At 34.2% G+C, this 22,237-nt stretch overlaps 1 protein-coding gene across 3 annotated transcripts in view; it reads right to left on the bottom strand.

Moving 5' to 3' along the window:
• The window catches only part of Pcdh17 (protocadherin 17), a 90,915-nt gene that overhangs the window by 49,118 nt on the left and 19,560 nt on the right, over positions 1-22,237 (bottom strand). For 2 of the 3 annotated variants that reach the window (XM_026788698.1, XM_005366054.2), the window contains exons 2-3: positions 9,276-9,334; positions 8,970-9,142 (exon numbers count right to left, since the gene is read on the bottom strand). In XM_026788698.1, coding sequence (XP_026644499.1) covers positions 8,970-9,142; positions 9,276-9,334 — 232 coding nt within the window. The remainder of the gene's footprint in view (positions 1-8,969; positions 9,143-9,275; positions 9,335-22,237) is intronic. The other variant, XM_026788699.1, reaches the window with a different exon arrangement.

The following is a 22,237-nucleotide window of genomic DNA, read 5'->3' as shown; positions in this document are numbered from 1 at the left end:
TGTCAAGGTGGTGTGGCCCATTCTGCAAGCCTTACAACCCTCAATTTACAATCCTTATTTGTCACATTCTCTTAAGTGTGGAAATATCTACTCTTTTCACTTATTCTATAGGTTCCACAATATCGGGGAAGTCACAAGAAAATACCATCTTCACGGGAATCAAGTTCTGTGTGAGTTGGAGTATCTGCTTATTCTCCTCGGTCCTTCCTGTTTGAAAGAGTGACTTCCACATACCAGAGACGCCTTAAATTCTGACCAAGGAGTCAACACAGCAGCTAGAGCAGTTCTTGCTGGGCAGTGCACACAACGAAAAGAGGTGCTAAAAATTCCAAGTGTAGTATTTCAATGATTGTCCCTTTCTTCAAAAGAAAGCGTAATTGGTGCCCATAAGGCCAGGATGCTAAATCACACATTTCAAACTGAGTCCAAATTTAGTTAGTGACCCATAAAATATAATCATATCGGTATCATTTTATTTTTGAAGAAAACAGCATTGCCTGACTCAATGTATTGATTTGACTTGATTACCAATTGTATGTAACTGTCAAGTTCTGAAAACCCTAGGCTGTAGTTAAATCATTTGAGTTGATGTCCCCAGATGTTGGAGTCACCCAGAACACATGTCATCGTTTCCTTTCCTAGGGAAATGATTATTTGATTCTATGTCTTCTGAAGTTTAAAATATTGAGTTCTGTAGATTCTAATCTGGTTCATGTTTCTTTTCCAACAGAAATTCTCAGCAAGTTAACTGGATTCAAACATAAGTTATCCAAATGTCTTCCTGTTTAGATATATCTCGACCTCTCTGATTGCCAAATGAAATTTTTTATAGGCTTGCACTGATAATTCCATGTTAGTGTCTCAAATGTTTCTAAACTATGTCCAGTGTAAGTATTTCCCGGGTAAATTCACCCTTTCTTCACCACTTTAGCAATCTGAATAATTGCCTACTGAGTCCCAGAAGTCACACTCATAAACTTAAACAATTTACTGAGTTTAAACTACCATCCTGCTCTAGGAAGGCTCTCTATAATGTCTGAAAGGTTTTATTTATTTTTAGGTGACACTGTTGAGACTGAATATAAAGTCTCATCTAATTAACTATTTACTAATTTCTATTAAAAGAAGCATTGATCATTTAGAGAAATGTAACACTGAAATGTTTGCTGTACTGAGCTTTTAAGTAGGTCACAAAAATTGAATGATAATTTGTTATAGCTCTAATGCAAGCACCAAAAACTTCTTAATCTTCTTCTGTGTTCATTTCTGCTATCTCATCAATGACTAAACTGTCTTTTTTTCCTCCCATCCTAGCTGTCTTCCTGTCTCCCAAGACATTGCCAGAAAACAAACCACAGAAAACAAAACAAAACGAAACAAAAGGTTCTCTAAAATGAAAGTCTGAACCGCTACCTCCTGATGATGCAGTGTTCCCCCATCATGCTTCACGTCACTGGGCTTCCAGCCACCTCCCCGGTCTCACATCTGCCGCTCCTACTCCCACTGTCCTTCCCACCTGCTCCTAAAAGCAACGTTTCACACATTGCTCGATTTCATCTGTGTTTCTGAGAGTGTCCTGTCGCCTCCCTTCCTCCAGCTTCACTCTGCCAGGTTAACAGAAGGATTTGCCCAGACGCCTTCTACTTCAGAAACCTTCACAGTCTTTAATCTGGATGGGATTAAATTCCTTCCAAAATTTCACTCTTCGTGGAAAAACCAATCGCATTTCTCTGATATCATAGTTTCTATGCCAAATTCTCTTCAATAGTGTAAGATTTTGAGGATTCAGTCTGGACCTTAACACATCCTCTTACCCGTTAGCAGAGTTCGTCTTTATTAACAGGATGAGTAAGCCAACGAATGAAAACCCCTCTGCATGCACCATGCCTCTATGTCAGACCAAAAGTTGGGAAGAGTAGAGTTGTTGTGCACAGTAAGAAATGCACAGAGTCCTAGTCTTTGGGAATAAATAGTACAGTATTGTCCATGACTGCATCTAGAACAATACGTGTCATTATCCCTCGGGAGTTTCATACAGTAATATGCCATGTAATCCACAATCAAGTTGTAAAGTTTGACTACTTAAATCTTCACATTCACAAGAAATAGAAGGTCTCATGTGACCATTAGGGACTGAGTTTTCAATTGTGTCTTAAAGAAGGACAGTGTAGAATAGAAAGAGCTAAAGCCTAGAAAACTTGTAAAACTGAAGGTACTACCTTTGCTGCTTCTAATGACTTCTAGAGGATCTGTCTTCTCACAAAAGCAGGACTCCACATGAAAGCTTTCTTCTAAACTTAATGATTGATAGTGCCACTTTGATTAAATATCAGAAAACCTCTATGCTGGAGTTTTGTTATCAAAGTTAAGAAATGCAAAATTTCATGGGGGGGAATTTTATATCTATTTATTAAGCAAATTTATTTTATTTCTGATAAATTAACAGAGAAGGTAACATTTCTGGTGAATGCTTGCAGTTGAAAGTCATACTCTTAATTTCAAAAAAGTATACTGAATATTAATAAAAGATAATATTTTTAAAACCCACAAAAAGTAGATCTTTGCCTTTCCCCTGTTGTTTGCGAAGTATAATAATTCTAAAATAAGGGAGGCTTTCCTTTTAGATTATAGAAGTAGTTGATCTCAATTTGCGAGTGGGTTCTTTAGGAAAAGGTATATATATATATATATATACATATGTATATATATGTATATATATATATGTATATATATATATATATTAAAAGAAAACATTCACAAATGACATTGACTCTATCATCAGTCTTTCCACTATTCATAGGAGTGTTTAGAATAAGCAAAAATATAAGAGAATGAACCTCGCCTGTGTGATATCAGCTGCTGGAGACTAGAAGCAGATAACATCACTGAGGAAAGGCGGTCCCTGAAACTTAGCTCACTGAACTACAGCACAGCTATACGAGTAAACAAACAAAGCCAAAGCATAAAGTCCACAGTAGGCTGGATGTTTTCTATTTTTCCTACATAAAAGAAGATCATGTGAACGCTGAAATCCCTAGAAGGCAGCCAAGAAATGTGGACTATTTATACTAACAAGGTAGAGAATAGAAATGGTATCAGAAAAATTTTACATGAGTGTAAAGTCCTTGCAAGTCTTGGCAAATAATAGAATTTTTAAAATGTCTCCTTTGAGGAAGCAATGTCTTTGAAATTTTGTACATGACTTTTTTTCAAGCATTAAATATTCCATGGCTTCTTTTCCCTCTTCATACAAAACAATAATTTTCAATTTCCTTTCTAAGAAAAATGTATTGCTAATGAGTTTATAGCAGCATTCTTTCTATTAGCATCATAGATCGGTAAGTGGCTGCCAAGAGGATGGACTAGGTCATGACCTCTTCTTGCTGTGCGGAAGTGGATTTGCTTCTGCGCCCCTGGGAAAGTTTCAGAAGAGGAAGCAGTCTTGTTATAAGTCAGAACTACAGAAATAAGAACACAGAACACTTGAGAATGCAGGTTTGTTGGCCTGACTATAGTTCCCTGTTGGAGAGAATTTTGGAAGTAGGTTAGATAATATGTTTCACTCCTATTCCTCTGGTTTAATAATCTACCCAAATCTGAATTTGGATTCTGTCTTTGCCTAGGTGAGCAATAGCCTTAACTCCACCTCTTGTTTCCATTACAGCTTCCCTGACTAGTTCTCTGTGGCAAAGGGCATGTTAAAGACTTCCTAAACTGTCTTCTTTGTGGATATAATTGACAAGAGAGTGAAAATACAGTTATATTCAGGAAATTAAGGTAGGTGATTTGATAGGATAAGGATCAGTCTCAACAAAACTGAAAAATCAGAAAACAAAGGCAAGTTACTTAATATCTTAATAATATCTTAAGTACCTAGATGTACTTTGATTAGAGAGCCCACAAGAGAAATTCAAATACCAAATGAAACAGACAAGAAACAGTAACTTTAGTTTCTGAAGTTTTTAAAATGTTCTTTAGGGAAAGGAAAGTCAATTATTGACACAATTAAGCTTGCACAATGGAATAAATTGTATCAAATTAAGACATTTTTAGTCTCAGTTTTTTGTGAAATTTTAATAATTGCTTTGATCAAGGAGTCTATTGTAAAGTCTGCTTTTTTAAAATTTTGTTTTGTTTGTCTGTTTTTTTGAGACAGACTTTCTCAGTATAGCCCTGACTGTCCTGGAACTAGCTCTGTAGATCAGGCTGGGCTCAAACTCCATATAGCTCTGCCTGTCTCTGTCTTCCAAGTGCTAAAATTAAAGGTGTGCACCGTCACTGCCTGGTTTGAGGTCTGTCTTAGTAGACTGCAGATTAACAAGGCAAGATTTCTATAAGTAGAAAAAGGATAGAATATCCATATATTAGGACAACTTGTGGAAGTGTCTTCTAAAATGAGCTATGAGAACAAATTACATCCTAACAGCACCTAGGAAGCAGAAGAATAACTGGATACCTGGTACAGCTGGACTTCTCCCAACAAGGTCTTATATTCTGTGATGTGGACCCTGCCACCTCTAGAGCAGGTTCCCAATAAAATCGCAAAACAAAATTCTTTTCTGATAGCTTCTCCTGATTTGGCATCAGTGAGTCATGAAAAAAAAATCACATGTATTGTTTATCCTTGGAAAATTCAAAACTTACATCAGGCAGGCACGTGACTAGCAAGTGTTTATGAAGACATCCGTTTATTTATTCAGGAACCAAACAAAATGACTCTCCTCTAGATAATGTTTACAAATCATTTGAGATGAAAAAAACCTTATTTTTAACATTAAAGCCATTTATAAGACGTCTAATGGATAGAATCCAAAGGTAAATATTTCTTTGAAGAAATCAAAGAGTGACTAGTATTGTGAAACATAAATCTAAATTTGCTTCAAAAGCTCTTGAAAGAGATTTATTATTAGCAAATCTGTATGTGGCTCACCTTTACAATAAAACCAACACTGTATGTACTTTATTGGCCTTTGATATAAGTAATTTAATACTAAAATATTAATCAATGAAAGGAAAATTTGGTCAATTTCTTGTTATTCTTCATAAAATGGCTTATTGAGAATAATAGTAATATTTACTGCTCTTACTAAGCAGATTTGCTATTAAACTTGTACTAGCTTGTTTTGCATGCCTAATTGCTTATCTGTCTGTCATCCATTTATGCATCCCCTCACTTTTATACCTGTATTATTTGATTGATAGTTCTGAAAGGGCACATGAAAAATATATTAAATATATTAAACAAATGCAGAAGGAAGGTACAAAATGCAGTCAAAATAAAAAGAATTTAAGTACATTCTTTAAGAATTTTTTAAAGCATGGTAAACAAAACTAAAATAGCTTATTTCTCCTGGAGGTTTTATTAACATAAAATCCTTAAAGCTATCGTCAACTGCCGTATAATACATCACACCTTCAATTAGCTGCTGAATCCTTTCAAGTACTTTTGCTAAAATAATGGGCAATGCATACTCATCCTCTCTATTTGGTATTAAGCTGATGGCAGCAAAAACACAGAACTATCAGAATTGGATGGATGAAAAAAATTGACTCCACCAAAGTGGAGAAAAAAAGTATCATTTAAATTAATTAAGACAAAATCTCAAGAAGTCTAAGTCATCTCAGAAAGAAATCATTATTATCGTTGAAAGTATGAAGAATGTTTTTTGAAATTTCTTTTCATTTATGAGTTTGAAATAATATAATTAAGAAATAAAATGTTATTTTTTAAGGATACATCCCTTAAACAAGAAAATAATCCAACGAAAAGTACACAATAAAATAAAATAGAATATGGTGATGATTTTTAACTCGAGTCACATAAATTAGTATCATAAATTTTGTAAGACAAAGAAGTAAATAAGTTGTTTTTATGTAATTTCTATTCTAGTCTTCTTTAGACATTATTGGGTGAACTGAAAATTAGGATTTAATATTTGAACTCTTCATGAGATCGTTATTTGGACATGGCTGTCATCATTAGTAAAGAAAGCTGTCTTCTACACGTGTTCACTCAAGTATTTGTGGCACTGCCTGTCGTGATGCTTTTCAACTAAATTAGCAGAATATATTGACCAAGAAAACAACAATATACTTGCCCAGCATTCCCAATTTCTTCTGAATAAAGTGTTCATCATGTAAACTGTATGAAACACAGATGAAAATGACGGCTCTAAAAGCATATTTTTGATGTCCTATACAGTTTTTCTTCAAGTTCTGCCTTCATTGTTTACAACTGGCATGCATCAAAAGTACACACATTCATTAGAGTGAGCAGTAAGACTTAGCTATTGGTAAGTGCTATGAAAATAAATGCATAAGATTAAATGGATAATACTTAAATAAATAAAGTGAGTGTCTCATGCTCAATCGGTCCATACCAGGTCTGATTTCCTTCCCTAGCTCAGCAAACATCAACTCAGGTATTAACTTATTCATTAATGTTTTTTTTGATACTTCATCAAATCAATCAACATGAATCAAAATGGCCACAGAAACAAATTTCTTCCATTTAGAGGAAAAGTTTTATAGAAAATATACCTCTTCTCATATATAATCCTGTTATTAAGCTTTAGTCTCTTCGGCAAGTTGATAAGTTCTAATAACTTTTACTTTCTTATGTAAGATAAAAGGAGAATGTTTTTCAAAGATATTTCAGGTCAAATTGTCTTATGTTGTAATAAAGTTTCCATTATATATGCTTAGTAGTAAAAACATAGTAAATTCTAATTCTGTTCTCTGAATCTAAATAGCTGGAAAAAAACCAGACATACATATACATCAGAGAGACAGGCAGATAAGATAGATTGAGAAGAGAGAGATCTCAGCTGTACTAATTACATAATGATTATTTGCAGTCAGCATCCAGGGTCATTTGTTATATTTTAAAACATTTTTTATATTGAAATAGATATTTAGTGAAGTAACGAATAAAAGAAATGAATAGATGAACAAATAGAGGAAATATTAGAGCTAAACTTATTATCTTTTTAAAACAAGTCAGTGTTCTCTCCTGCATAAATCACAGATCTCCTAAGTCTACCTTACAGATCATGAAGCTTTCCTGTGAATTTCACAGCACTGTGTACAAATGACGTTCTTTACAAGAGACATTACTATCAGCAACCTCACTCTTGTTATAGCAATTGTGTCATGAGTAATGGCCATTGAAATGTATGAGTACTTGGACCTTCTTTTAAGAACGAAAGTCATAGTCCTAAGGCATTATTTTTTGATATAGAAATTGAAGGCAGTATTTTAATATAATTTATATTTTCAAGCATGATTAGCTAGATATTTCATTTTCCATATGAGAAAATATACCAAATACACTACTGTCATGGATTAAGAAAGGAATCAGAGTTAATGTTTGCAGTGGTTCCTGTGTTTTTTGTTAGGCTTATTATTAACAAATACCTTACAAATATATCACAACCTATATGAACTTTATTTAGTGTTTATCACCTTGAAAACTATATTTCCAGTGTTATCTCTTGAACTCCTTATTCACCACACATGCAAATGGGTCAGTTTTGTGCTGTGCACTCATATAATGAAATCCAGTAGTAAAATGTGCCTCAAATGTTTATATAAATTGTTGAGACGTAGTCTACCATCACCATTTAAGTCTACCATCATTCATTTAAGTAATGAATCAATTACATGATTCAGGTAATCATCCATGGCTCTAGGAAGTATAGCATACTAAGGAAGTATTCTATTTGCTTCTAATGAGAAGAAGTTTTAAGACAGTGTTATTTCTCCACCCAGCCTGCTGTTATGGTGAATATGTAGAAATAGCCATTCATCTAAACCTTATTATTTAAACCAGGATTTATGTGAGCTCATCCTTAAATACAATAACATTTTGGGGGATGAACAATTATTTCTTGTTCTATGCTGAATATGCATTTCCTTTGGTTTTGAATGTATCTAAATAAGTAGGCATAGACATTTTGACAGGTAGGTGGATTCATGTATATATTGAAGTTTCATTATGATTTGAAAAATCCCTAAATACTGCAATGCAGACAAAAACTTATTTTGCAAGAACCACCACTAATGATCTAGACGCTACATGCCCTTAAGTGTTCTCTCTCACTAGAAGGATCTATGCTAGCATATCTTAAACAGACATAAATATTGTTGATATCTTGAAGACCAATATTTAAGTAATTTAATTAGCATATATTTATAAAATTTTATTTATGGACAATTCTTTTCAATGTATATAAAACAGCATTAAAATCTCTACATTGTCTTACACAGGAGAGTATCTTAGTTGCCTGTGAAGGAATCATTAGCAAATGTCTTATAGTATCTGAAATAACTAAAACATCAAAATTACTATGAAGTTATATGAAATGTACTGAAGATAATCATTTAGAAGTGTAATCCATACATAATACCTTATATTTCTTTTTCATCTATATCAGTGTAAACAAATTTATGTTTATTTGATGTCTATGAGAACATATAAGTGTAAATTCAGAGCAGCCAAATCTCAAGTATTATTGCATTCTTGAAAATCTATTTTGAAAGTATAATCAATGTTAAAAATAAGCCAGCATGGATAAGAAATATAAAATCGGTATCAAGTTCTTTAATCTAAAATTGTTTTCCAATTTTAATAATATATAATGATAAGATAATGTTCCTAATTATTAAGATGGTGCATGCCAAATATTCCTTGTTAGTCAAACCCAAATTCGACCAGGTTAGGAAATATCTGTAAAATCAGACTTAGTGTGAAGAGACAAGTTCCCATTTTAAGAAGGTCTATGGGCACTGCCCGTTGTGTCTGTGATAAGGAAAAGCTTTGCAGTTGAGGATCACCGTGGGCTTCACACTTTTCTCTCATAGGTTATCAACAGTCTAGTCCACTGTGACAAAAAGCTGTTCTAGTACCGATAGACTTATGCAGATGGCTTAAGCTTTACACGTGGGAAGCACTGGAAGGCATCACTCACCTTGCTCAAGTGGTTGACTTTTAGTTGACGTAGTTTTCATCTTGAGTGCCTCCCTAACAGACATGTCACAGCAGGAGCCTTTGTTAGTGTCTTGGTCACTGTCAGCCTGATCACTGTCCCCGTGCCCACTGTCTCTCAGGCTGGCTCTTTCTGGGTCCTTAAACGTGGAGCTACTGAAATACATATAAAGAAAAAGAGGAGAGAGTGTTGTCTCGACCAGTTTAAACCTGCAGCGTAGTCTCTTGCAAAGCAATTTTGACACAAATGCAAATGGAGAAGCCGAGAAAGTTATTTAATAGGCCTTACCTTTGAACAAACTGCTGCCTGCTGCCCATGTAATTGGGCTCTGCGGGAAAATTGTCTGTCTGTGAACGAGAAGGAAAAAAAATACGTATAGTTGTACACTGGACAAATCTCCTGCAGAGCAACAAGATTTCCTAGTGGAAAAATGATTAATAATTCAAAAATTCCCTTAATCTTCAGATTTGTACATTTTAATTAAATTGGAAATTGCTGACATGTAATTATGTACTCAGAACAATTAAATGATTCCGGTCCACAAATTACCTGTTAAAGTAAACAATGAACCTGTCATAACTGGCGTTATCCATTAGTACCAGGATGGATAACACTATCTATGTTGTTTCATTACACAGATATTAAGATTGAATATTTGTGGGAGGAGTGGGAAAATGACCTAATTTCTCCATATTAAAAGTGTGCATTATTTAATAACACTCATTTTTATACATAATTGCATCATCTGCTGGGATTCTATGCCCTTCCTGGTATAATATCATGTAAAGTCATCTGCTCCATTAAAAGATAGATGGCCTTTCCTCAAAATTTTACTCGGAACAGATACAGCATGTCATGAATGGCTGAATTCATTTTTAATTCATTCTTAAACTACATCCCGACTACAAAACTTAGATGCAAACAATCCCTTGGGAATGACTAGCACTTTCTCGGTCTTTAAGACAGGGTGAAATAAAAAATGTTTAAAGTTACTTAAGTGTTAAGGGTAAAGACATTGAAAAGCCTGTCTTGTCGTTTTTTTACTGCTTCCAAACTGACATGGAGGCCTGCCAACAAGAACTGAATTCTCCTTGTATCTTGGAACAGAGTCTTTTGGGAGAAATAGACTGGATCTTTCATAGATTTCCCGATACTGTACATTCACACGCGTTACTTCTTCGTGCAGCTGACTCAGTGACAATGCTTCTCCTGTTTTCTACATTCCTTCATATCACACAGTTAGGTGCTGGGGCAGCAATGGGTTAGTACAAGACCGTCCAGCATACGAGTATCAGACATGCGGAGCATGCAACCCATGAAACAAGAGGGCCAAGGTAAGGCTCAGTGCAGTGAAATATCCGATCTCTTTAAAGCTAGTTAAAAAGAGTAGGGATTTTTCATTTACCTTTGTTTTTGTTTTGCTTACTATGCAACAATTGAATTTATTTTTCTATAGGAAGTGTTACTGGGAAAAATTAAAAAGGGTTGAGGAAAATTTATGGAAATATTTTAAAGTTTGTCTGCCTATAATGAGATTATAAAAGAGACTCACAATTTTTCTAATCTGTAACCATCTTATTTTGATGATTATCACAGTGACCTTTGTAAGCTACATGCAACATTAGGTGAACTGGGTGGATTCATGTTTCACTCTAACTGGACTTAGAGAACAATCAGAGGCCTGCTGTTGTCATCATCATGTACCTGAGTCAGGATTCAGTGGAGCATCTTCACTTTACTCTCATAATGACAAACTAACAGCTTCTAGGAAACTTTTCCTCCCAGTAAAATAAATATAGATAAACTAAAGAGATGGCACAATTTTTACAAATGTACTGCCTGATTCTAAGAGTATCCACAAACTTGAGAATAGTATAAACTTCATAAAATAGAATTTGTTATTAAGATGGTGAAAATCTGTATGCAGTTAGTTATTACTGCCAGAAAGAAGCAAATATAATAATCTCAAAAGGCTTCAGAATGACAGAGTCCAGTATGTTAAGAATAAAGGAAAAGAGGAAAGTGAAATTGGAAGTTCGTTAGAAAATACTAGTGTCACTATAAATAGCATTATGACTCCAATGGTTCTAATTAGGTGAAACTTAAGTGTGATTCCTGTTTAGTGATACATAGGATAAAGACAGAAAACTTTTCTCCTCTCATCTTAAGGACAGCTTCTGAAAATCCATGCATGTTAGTAAAGTTCATTCTCCCTTTGAATAAAGGATTATAAAAGGTTGTGTGTTCATAAATGCATGCATTGGTGCGTGTGAACACAACTCATCTGTACTGTTGCCTACAAATGTTTAGAGGAAGGGGGAGAAAGAAAAGGAAGGGAGAGAAAATATGATTTGGTGAGGGAAAGAACCAGATAAAAAGAAAAAGCAAAGGTGACAAGCAGGAGAAAACTGGAGAAAAGGAAATGAGAAAGAAAAGTATGCATGAAGGAGGCAAAGGAGAGAGGAAGGAAAAGAAAGACAAGACAGAGAATGCATTGCTCATAATTCCAGAGCTTTTAAAGCTGCAAAATTAGAAGCTTACAATTTTATCAGAAAAAAAAAAGTGCAAATGTTTAGAAATGATGTCTACTTATTCATTAAAGTAACTTGGGAAGGAAGAGACTGTATTAGTTTCTGTGTAATTAGCACAGAGTAGTCATTTGGCTTTTATACAAACATACAACTAATTCACTCTAAAAGAACACGCAGGTTTAATATAGACTGTAAATGCTTGGGGGTGACTGAAAATTCATTTAAAATCATCTGCCTATAAAATAAAAGTATTTTCCTGTGAAAGAAAAAAAAAAGTAAGTCAGAAGTATCATCATCATTAATTCAATTTAGACAGAGACTCTCTTCCAGATAATATAAAATTTGCGTTCCGGTTTATACAGGAATGGCTCTTATCTTTTAAATCTTAGAAGAGACAAAAATGAGCTCAGGCCTTTAACTTTACAACTCTTGAACTCTCTGCAGAGCCCGTCAGTATTGTCTCATAACAAAACAGATCTGACGTTAAAAAAAAAAAAACAACTGAATATGACTTGCACTTTTTCTTTTTGTATGGCTATTTTTGGTTTTTGTAACAATAATACTTGGATATTCTTTACTTTTAGAATAAATAAACAAATCAATACACCTAAGAAATCAAACACTTAGACTGATTAAGTGTGGCAGAATATAATATTCATGTACTCACCAAAGTACATGGTATTAACAAATCATGTTTATAAAACGTGCTATGCCAGTTAAATCACCTTCTAAGGCATGCTTATCCTAGTTGCATTAAGAAGCAGAAATCCTAAATGAAAAACAAAACAAAAAAGCCTGAAAAGTGTATACAGGCAACTTAATCATGTTGGCCGAAATGAGTAACACTTTATTGTGAAAGAAAATATGTTATGTCATACACCTTAGAAGTGAACTTCAAGTTGATCACAAAAGCAGGGAGAAAAGATTTTATGTTATTATAATAAATGGAAATTCTGAAAACCTCAAATAATCAACATCAATTATAAAATTTCTCAGTAAGTGTGAAAAAGTTCCTCCTGTGCATTAATTGGGAATCATGACTGTCTAATATATTAATAAATTAATACTAATCTAATGAATATATGAATCAACATCTATATAATTATATCATAATTAATATGAATGTTTAAAAAGATCAATATATTGCAATAACAGAGAAGATATATTATATGTTGTATTCTTAACATGGATATAATATATGAATATACCTTATGCTTTATAGTCACACACATATAAAATGATGTGAAAGCTTTTCTCCCAAGCAATAAGATTAGCTTTCACATCTCCTGGTTATCACTGAACTGAAAGTCCTACCAAATTCAGTAAGGCATGTGACATGAATAAAGTTCATTCAAATTGGAAAAAGATAAAATGTTTTCAGGCAATATTATTGTATTTATGTTTAGCTAAGACAGAGTAAAACATTAGACAAACTGAACTCCCTAAAATTAATAAATGACTTGTGTCAGGTGACTTTATTCAACATTGTCATAAAAACTGATCATTTTTTGGTTCTATAATGAATTATTCACAATCAGTTTCACAAACAAAATGTACTTTTAGCACCCTATGATATATACTAACAAAATACATATTTAAAGTATTTGGTACATGTATGTGGAGCACTAAAAAAAAACTGTGATAATATGGCCTCAGAATTAAATGCACAGATGAGACGCTTCTGCAATAGGAACCCTCCTCATTTATTTATTTTATATAATGTGGATAAGTGTTTTGCCATATACATGCCTACCACAAGTCAGAAGAAAGCATAGGATTCTGTGAAACTGGAGTTGCAGATGGTTATGAGCCACCATGTGGGAGCTGGAAACTAAATAAGGGTCCTTTTCAAGAGCAATAACTCACTTAACTACTGAGACTTCTCTCCAGATAACAACTAGCATATTTTTTAATCTAGAAACTTTTATGATTTTATAATATTATTTTATAATTTCCTCATGGAGTCTCCTTTTATGTCTTTTTCTCCTTCAGGGTTGAGATTAAGGTGAGGAAAAGAAGATAGAGTCCAAAATTTAAGTAGGGTCTTAGTTTCATTATGCTTTTATATTTTTTAATCTTTGCATTTTTATACGGTCCTTACTAAATCCCAGAAAGTTTCTCACCTCAAGCATTGATTTTATTACTTGTCTTTTGGCTCAATATGATTTTTTCCCATTTACATTAGAACCATGAAATTATGTCCCTAGTTCCAGATATTGTTGCTTATAGATTGTTGAAGGCTAGATGATTTTTGTGCAACCTATGATATCAGTTAAGTACTAGTGACATGTACTTTGATCTGAGAAATGGACTTAGGTTTACAAGCTTTCCATTTGGTTAAGAAAAAAGAGGAAGGTATGAGGCCATCAAGAAAATACCAATAGTTTCCAAATTGCTGGGACAATTAAGTCCCCTCCAAAGAACTCCAAAAATAACCTGCCTTGGTTTTTCAAAAATCATCCTCTTAATAAGAAAGGGTAACTCACTGTGGTTAGTATATGATTATTCTGGCTAACAAAGCATGGGGAATATTGTTTTATATTTGATGAACAAAATGTGATTATAATAACACCAGATTTCTTTCCAGCAATATTTACAAAAATGGTGTGAATGGTGGTGAAAGCTTCCAGCAGAACCCAGTTTCCCAAACCTCACATGGTTCTTCTCTCTTCTTTTTGCAGGGGCATATCTCAAGACTAGTATCCTGATTTTTTAAAAATATTGATTACAGATTACAATCAAACAGTGTGCTCTTTGTTTTATTCAACTTAAAACTCTTTTACAGAACACAAGACTAGTTTATAATTTTATCCAAATTCCTTTTCATTATTATTCCCTTCATTGTTATGTTATAAACTGTATTTAAAATAATTAAAATATTATATTGGAAATTTTATCATATATTCTTGTATAAAACATGCAGCAATGCACTCTAAACAGCATTAGTCTTATAACACTGTCAAAGTTGCAAATGATATTATCTTGACAATATTCTGCATGTACAATAAACTTCAGACCTTTGCATTAAATATTTTTAAATGCTTACAAGCACATGCTACTAAATTATTTCCAAAAGCAGAGGTCACTTTATAAGGCATTATTCACTTGGAAAATGTTTCCCTTCCTAAGATGACTCTCAGCACTCCATGCTTCAGCTCTGTCTGTTTTCTGCTTAAGGGTTCTATCCCTTTAGGGCCTTAAGGTGAGTATCTTAGAGCTATTTGATTCGCTGACGTTGTTAGATCGATCTTTATGTCTCACACTTGTCTTCTGTCCAAATTAATATGGGCTCTCCCCACAGATTTTAGCATTTGACTCAGCAGCTTTTTAAAAGGCACAAACAGAAATACTCTGCACTGAGAATGTTCGCTCAAATAATGTTCAATTGTATAATCATCCACCACAGAGCGAGAAAGGACCTCACCAGACAACCTCTCCAGATGATGGTACTAGATATGCTCCAGCTGTTATCACTTGCTTCTCACTTACTATACTGCAATATGAGAGTTTGCAGGAGCACATAGTTCTATGAATTCTTAAGCATCTGTAGCTTCAAGCAAGTAAGCTGAGCATCACTCTAGTTTCTTCTTGTTCTTTCTGACCACTTCTGCTCACCTACAACTACTGATCTTGTCTCCATAATTATATACTATATATAATAGTAACATCTTACAAATGGAATCAAATGGTTTACAATATCAGAGAACTAGGGTTTTTTTTTTACTTCAACCTAATTTATTGCATTGGTAGTTCATTTATTATTAAAAAATAATATTTCAGGATAGCAAGATGGCTCAGTTGCTAAAAATGCTACCTAAAGATTTTTTTCCCTAAGGAAAAAATTGGGAAAAGGAGGGAACTAGCTCCTACAAGTTATCCCCTTCCCGACACATAAACACAAGCTTGACCATGTATGTGCACACACAACTACACACACACACACAAACACAGACACAAATAAGTGTAATAAATTAAAAACTATTTTATTTTACATACATCTAGTTGTTTATTTTCCTGTATGATATCTGGCTTGATTTTAGTTTGGGAGAAAATGTTCTACAAATATTCACATGCAAATATTTGTAATTATAATATTGATGAGGGGAAAATCTGGAGGCAAAAATTTTAGGAATTAAAAAATATATTTAATTTTATAAGAAATTACCATATATTCTCCAGAATAGCTATATATATATATATATTTGCAATCTTAAAAGAGTATAAAATATATTGGTTAATTGCTGTTCAACATTTTATATAGTAAAGGGACCATGTAGTAACTCTTAAATTGAATTTAAGTAGAATCTCCTTATTACCAATTATAGATGTTACATTTTCATATGCATATAGGTTATGGATAAAATACGATGAATGGATTTTTCAAAATTTTTATTATCTTTTCATGTATCTATCCATCTATTTATTTATTTGGGTTTTTGGAGAAATGGTTTCTCTGTAGCTTCGAAGTCTGTCCTGGAACTAGCTCTTATAGACCAGGCTGGCCTTGAACTCAAAGAGATGCACCTGCCTCTTCCTCCCGAGTGCTGGGTTAAAAGTGTATGATCCTACTGCCTGGCCTGATCCTTTAATTTTGAGAGTTCATTGTAATATAAGTATCCCACAAGTCAGTGGCCTGTCTTTAAATCTCAGCAAGTGTCGTTAGCAAAACTAACAATTATAATTTAACAAAGTTCTTTTCTAACTTCTCTGGATCTTGCTTTTTAGTAATGTCTGAAAGTTCTGCTTAAAAACAATAAAGATATTTTTGTTTTTTTTCTTCTGGACTTTTATAGTTCCAGGCTTTATGCAAAGATCTGTGATTCATTCTCTGTCTCTCTCTCTTTCTGTGTTTGTGTTTGTATGTGCATGTGCATGTGTGTGTGTAAAAAATGTGAAGTGTTGATCAAGGCCTATTGCCATTGATGTGCTATTGAATCGACGTTGCATTTTTGTCAAAAATCAATTTGCCATATTGGTGCAGGCTGACCTTTGTGCTGCAGTCTCTTTTGGTCCATTGATCTCTGTTTCCATCCTTGGGATAAGGCTACAGTGTCCTTATTAGTGTAGTTTCAATACAGCAGTGGGACTTCATCTTGAGATTTCTTTTCTGAAATTGTTTTTGCTCATCTAGTTCAAGTGTGTCTCCGTACAGATTTAAGAATTACCATGCTTGTATCTACAGGGACTCCTTTTACAAATTGAATGGAATTAGGTTTTACTTATTGATTACTTGGGGGAGATTGACATCTCTACTGGCTTCTGTGTTCTGATAAATACACATGAGCTGACTGTCCATTTAGACTCTGGATACAGAAAATGAAATCGTAAGTGAAAAAAAGTAGGTCTTTCACTCTGTGTAAACACGATAAAGAAATCAACCTATTTCACAAACTAATTGAGAGTTGAGGCAACATATCATACGTTTGCTGCAAGCCAGTGGCTCTCTGCACATGGCTAAATCCCGCTGGAGGTGCGGTGAAATTTAGATGCTCAGGATTCAGTCACAAGGGAGCGAAAGTTTGAAGAATTCCTTTGAATGGGGGACACGAGGTGGATTGTACACATTGATGCCAAGGGTTTGAAAACAAAACAAGTTGAATGCTTCCTTTAATACAAAGGCACTGCTTTCCACACTGCTAACAAGCATTCTTTTTGCAGCAGACTAAACACCAGGGAGCCTTAAGAGGGAAATAATTCATTTTCACTCTTTTTATACAGACTTTCCTTCTGATAGCTTTGCCTTCGACAGAATATATGGTGCAGTTCTTTCTACATTGCTGAAGCAGGCAACAGCATTTTAAGCCACTACTTATAAAGTTATCTGACAGCACCCATGGCTTTGGAATTTCTAAAGTGCAGGAGGTACGGCAATAACTACATTTATCAGTAGTTTTCAGAATAATACATTTTACACAAATATGGTATGGTAGACATTTGTGCTTTCTTACTAAAGGGGTAATAAAACACTGGATACGTTTACCATGCTAAGCAAAAGCCTGTGTTCTTTAAAGTAAGAAAACAGGAATGGTTTAACCGTGTAAAAGAATTTTGCATCTACTGCTCAGTGAGGATGACTTAGCCTAATTTAAGGTAATATGGTGCTGTGTTAAAACCCTCTGCAAATGTTAACTGTTCTATAAATGACACTGATAACTTTAATAATTTAGGTGCCAGAATTTAATTATGCAATTTATAAACCTTTAAGAAGATCATCCTTGACAAGAGTAAAATTGAGATACTGGAAAGGTAAGATGAGTGCTATTTTGTTATCTAAAGAAAGATACAGCGCAGAGAATGTAACTCATTCCCTTTACAGGTTGGCTGCTTTGAGTCCTGAAACGCAGGGACACTGATCTACCACTAACGTCTAGGAGTGCTTCTTCCTTGGCAGTGGTATAGCATTTGCTGTTACTGGCTGTCTTATGGAAGAAACAAAACCAGACTTAATGGTTCCTCTTCCAGCACCCTCCCTCCTCCATTCAATACACTCTGAAGGCCTTCTTCTTCCTTTGTGATTGCAGTCCAGGTGACAGGGGAAGTTCAGCATCCACTCTAATCTGCCTTTTGTTATTGCTCAGTCTCTAGAGACTGGCTTCTTCCCTGCCTGCGTTCTTTCCATCTCTGTAAAAAGAACTTAAGGGTGCTTTCCTCTAGAAGTCACACATAAACTGGGTTCTCTACAACTGAGCCTGCAGGACTAAGCACTCAAACATTATATGCGGCCAGTAGAAAGGTATTGTAATTCTGAAAAAGCTTCTTCCAGTGGCATCGAGGCATGTAGAGACAGGAAAAGTGAAGGTGATAAATATGTCATATTATTTTACTTATCACCTCTATGAATGTTAAATCTGTTGATAGATAAGCATTCCCTTAAAAGCAGAAATTAGTTAATTTTAATGTATTTGGCCAGACACATTTTTATGAGCTGAATTGGAGATTCAAACCAGTTTTTAGTCATCTAATTCACTTAGGAAATGTGAAGATGCTTGTAAACCCTATGACACTGAGTTTGAGTGTCTGTTTTCTGGAGTATTTTTTCTACATTTGGCAGTGGTGGGTTAGGAGTGCTCTGTCTCATGTTAGGATCTACGAAACAGTATTATTGGGTGTTTATTATTCATTCATCTCAATTGCCAGAGTAGACACACTGGAGTTATTGTCCACATTCATTTTAAACAGAGAAACTGCTGCTAAGGGACTGCCAGGGAGTAGCCTGTCATCTACCCAATTCATTTCCAAGCAGTGACACTTGGCAGAGACTTGCCATGACTCTCCAGTTCTATGCTGTCTCTCTCAGATAAGGATGGGAAATAATGAGCCATCTCAATATTTTTAGAAATAAGCTAATGAGAAATTAATGTAACTTGCCTTAAAGGTCTTTTAAAAATACTGCTATACACTAAGGAAAATAGTACTATTATCATCCTTAAAAAGTGCCTCTGCCTTTAACTTTCCACTTTCATGTTAAAGTGTTTTCATGTATTGAATGCATATATACATATATACAAAATTCTAATAACTAGATTGTTTCCCTCTGACTAGTAATTTAAAAGGACATTTATTCATCAAAACTCAAATGCATGTATTAGGTTTAACCATGTGATTGCCTACCAACATTATAGTGAAACAAATTGTCAGCATAGGCAATTCTAAGCATTTACCTTAGAAATACAAATCAAGTTTAAAACATAAGGTTTAACCAGTAATTATATAAAATTCCCAAGCAAAAATATAATTAAAAGGAGAGCCAATTTTATCTGCTTATTTCATCATGATACCAAAGGTAAAAGAGTTAAGAATGTAATATAGTTCAGTCGTCTTATGAAACAGGATATTAAATAATCAGTCAGTAGATAATGTCAATTATTATTCTGATAAGGGTGCATTTTGTAACTGAGAGAAAAAAGTAAATGGGAGAACACTTTTTCTGTAATTTTGTATCATCAACTCATGTTCTCACCATTATAGGTGAATTCCAATTCTTATTTAAGTTAGCAAATAAATAAATAAATAAATAAATAAATAAAAGATAGAGAATTCAATGTGAAATTGGTACATGGATTTCTGTCTATTTTTCTTTGTCTAACTCTGCATATGCATAGGGAATTAATTATTGGTAGGTATAAACAAGTTAGCCAACTCATCAACTGTCAGTGCATTTTACCACGGTTAGTAAATACTTATGAGTAATATAAAGTCTTCAACCTTTTTATGGATTTCAAAGAAAATTTTTTCTGTAAAGCAAAAACAAGTCCCAAAAGGGATGCAGAATTTTGAATTTTCAAAGTGTTGATCCATTAGAATGAATTCCTGGTTCAAGACATGAGTGATTTAAGACCGAATAGAAGAATATGGAGATAAAATATACAAGCAATGGTGGACTCTTGTTTAGGAAGGAGTCTTACAAAACAAGGAATATTTCCAGATTTCCAGACATTACTAAGTGTTCATAGGATATTACTAGGATATAATATCCTGGGGTTAGTAGGATATCATTTTTCTATTAAGTATAATAGTAAGTATAAAATTCATTATGTATGATTCAAAAGGAACTGTCTCCTCTAGTTAGGGAGTCATAATGAAATTAAAATCAAGTTTACTGCTAATACTGATATTGTTAAGGAAAAAATTGAATAGAAGGATCTTGCTTTTTATCACCCTGTCATTTAAATATCCTGTCCTAAGAGTGTGCAGATTTTACTTTGCCTGGTTATTTTTTTCCAAGAAATTTCTTCCTCCAAGGGAAGAACTGTCCTGATATGATAATTACTTACTAAAACAGTTGCTCAGATCATTGATACTCTGGCTTAGAATTTTAATCTGCTACTTTCACTTTGTTGAAACAGTTGAAACTGTTCAGAATTAACATGGCTTAAATTATTTACAGATACACAACTTCAAACCGAGCAAACAACTAAAAACATCAAGATTGCTGAGTCATTGGTGCCTTACAATAGCCTTTAACCCATGGCTCTTTGCGCTTTTAATAGCAAAATTGTATCAGAATACTGCCATGTCCGTGTAATCCCAAGATGCCTATGGCTGCCTTTATGCTTCAGTAATACAACAGAGTCAAGACAAGAGACTGCTTTAATCACATACCCTAAAGGGTTAATCATCTAGCCTTCAGGAAAAAAATATGTTTTAGATATATCTCAATTTTTAGATAATTGAAGTATTTAGCATATCTTTCTGTACTTAAAAATGGTATGAAATGTTGATGTTTGCACTATTTTAGTTAGGTTATAGCCAAGAAAAACAAAAATTATAACTTTTTTTCTCTCTAGGATATAAATGTTCCTCATCGTGTGTACATTTGAAAAGCACCTGACTGAAAGAACTGCTTATATTTTTAAAGTGGAAGCCAGGGTTTGCTGATCTGTTGCATGTTTCTGTTCAATTCTGAAGTACTTAAAACCATACAAATAGTACCACCATGGGAACACGTGAAAATAAAATGCACCTAGACACAGCAGGCTTCCTGAAGTATGTTACAAATTCCTCTAGAGAACTCTTATGATAAGCGTAAGTAACTGGGCTTTTGTGTCTCTTCCCCCAGTGACATGGCTCTCAGCTCTGTTACTTCAAAGGGTGCACTGTCTCACATCCATGGTGTGTTCTTTTAATGCTATACTTCCTCCCCTGCTTGACAAGGTGATCATACCACGGTACAGCAACCCCTCCAAGTCCAATATTTCCACTCATCCTCACCTGGAGTAACAATAAGGATACTATCCTTGCCTTTTTATAGTGGAAAATGCTTTCTGTGGAGGTGACTGAAGCCCCTATAAGTAAATGTGAATTAAATTTCTTTTAATTCCTCATGTCATACATGACTCATCTGACGTTTATGTGCACTAAACTTACTATTCTACTTTGCTCTTTTATATTCATCATGTTTATTTGTATTTTATGGGCTTATGATTCTTCTCCAGTTGATAATTGTTGGTCAAGCGTCTCTTCTTTTCCAATACCAGGCTACGCAGTATCAAATGACTTTGCTCCTATAATGATTATGCTTTGAATGACCATGTATAAAAATGTCGGTTTGGATAAGACTGAAAGAACAATAAGCAATTCTGTGAGTAATTATGACAAGCACAGACTGTTTCTGCAGTTTCCAATTTGAAGCAACTTCTACTCTACAAGGCAAGCTAGAGAAAGAAGCCATGGCCCTGTGCTCTCCACCAGTTCTGGAAATGTTCAATGATTCAATGTGTAAATGATGTAAAGAATTTTCCTCCAAATTGATCTGAGGCTCAGGGGTTCACTTGAGTTAGCACCAGTTATCCACATTGTATTGTATTCTGATCATATATGCTCTTGAAAATAATACGCTAAATAGCATAAGAATTCTGATTCTTACATCAGAGGAACTTCCTGGATACATGTGGATAAAACCTCCAAACTTCAATTTATAAATAAGAAAGGGCATATGGATGACTTCAAATGCAATCTTATTTTTAAATTTGATTTTTAAGTGAATGCGTATCCATGGGTTTGTGCGAGTGTGTGTATGCCTGCGTGTTAAAGCCAGTATGCTAAGTGTCTTGCTCAATAACTCTCCACATTGTATTTCCAGAGAAGTTCATTCACTGTACCTGAAGCTCCCTGATTCATCTAGGTTTGAGTGGCCAACAATCACCATCACCTCTCCCTTGTCTGTCTAAACAGAGCTGGGAATGCAGGTATCATTAAGTGTCACATGTGGCATTATAC

Source organism: Microtus ochrogaster, unplaced genomic scaffold (assembly GCF_000317375.1).
Source record: "Microtus ochrogaster isolate Prairie Vole_2 unplaced genomic scaffold, MicOch1.0 UNK6, whole genome shotgun sequence".
NCBI lineage: Eukaryota > Metazoa > Chordata > Mammalia > Rodentia > Cricetidae > Microtus > Microtus ochrogaster.
The sequence above is the reverse complement of the archived record's forward strand: the minus strand, read 5'-3'. Positions and strand labels throughout refer to the sequence as shown.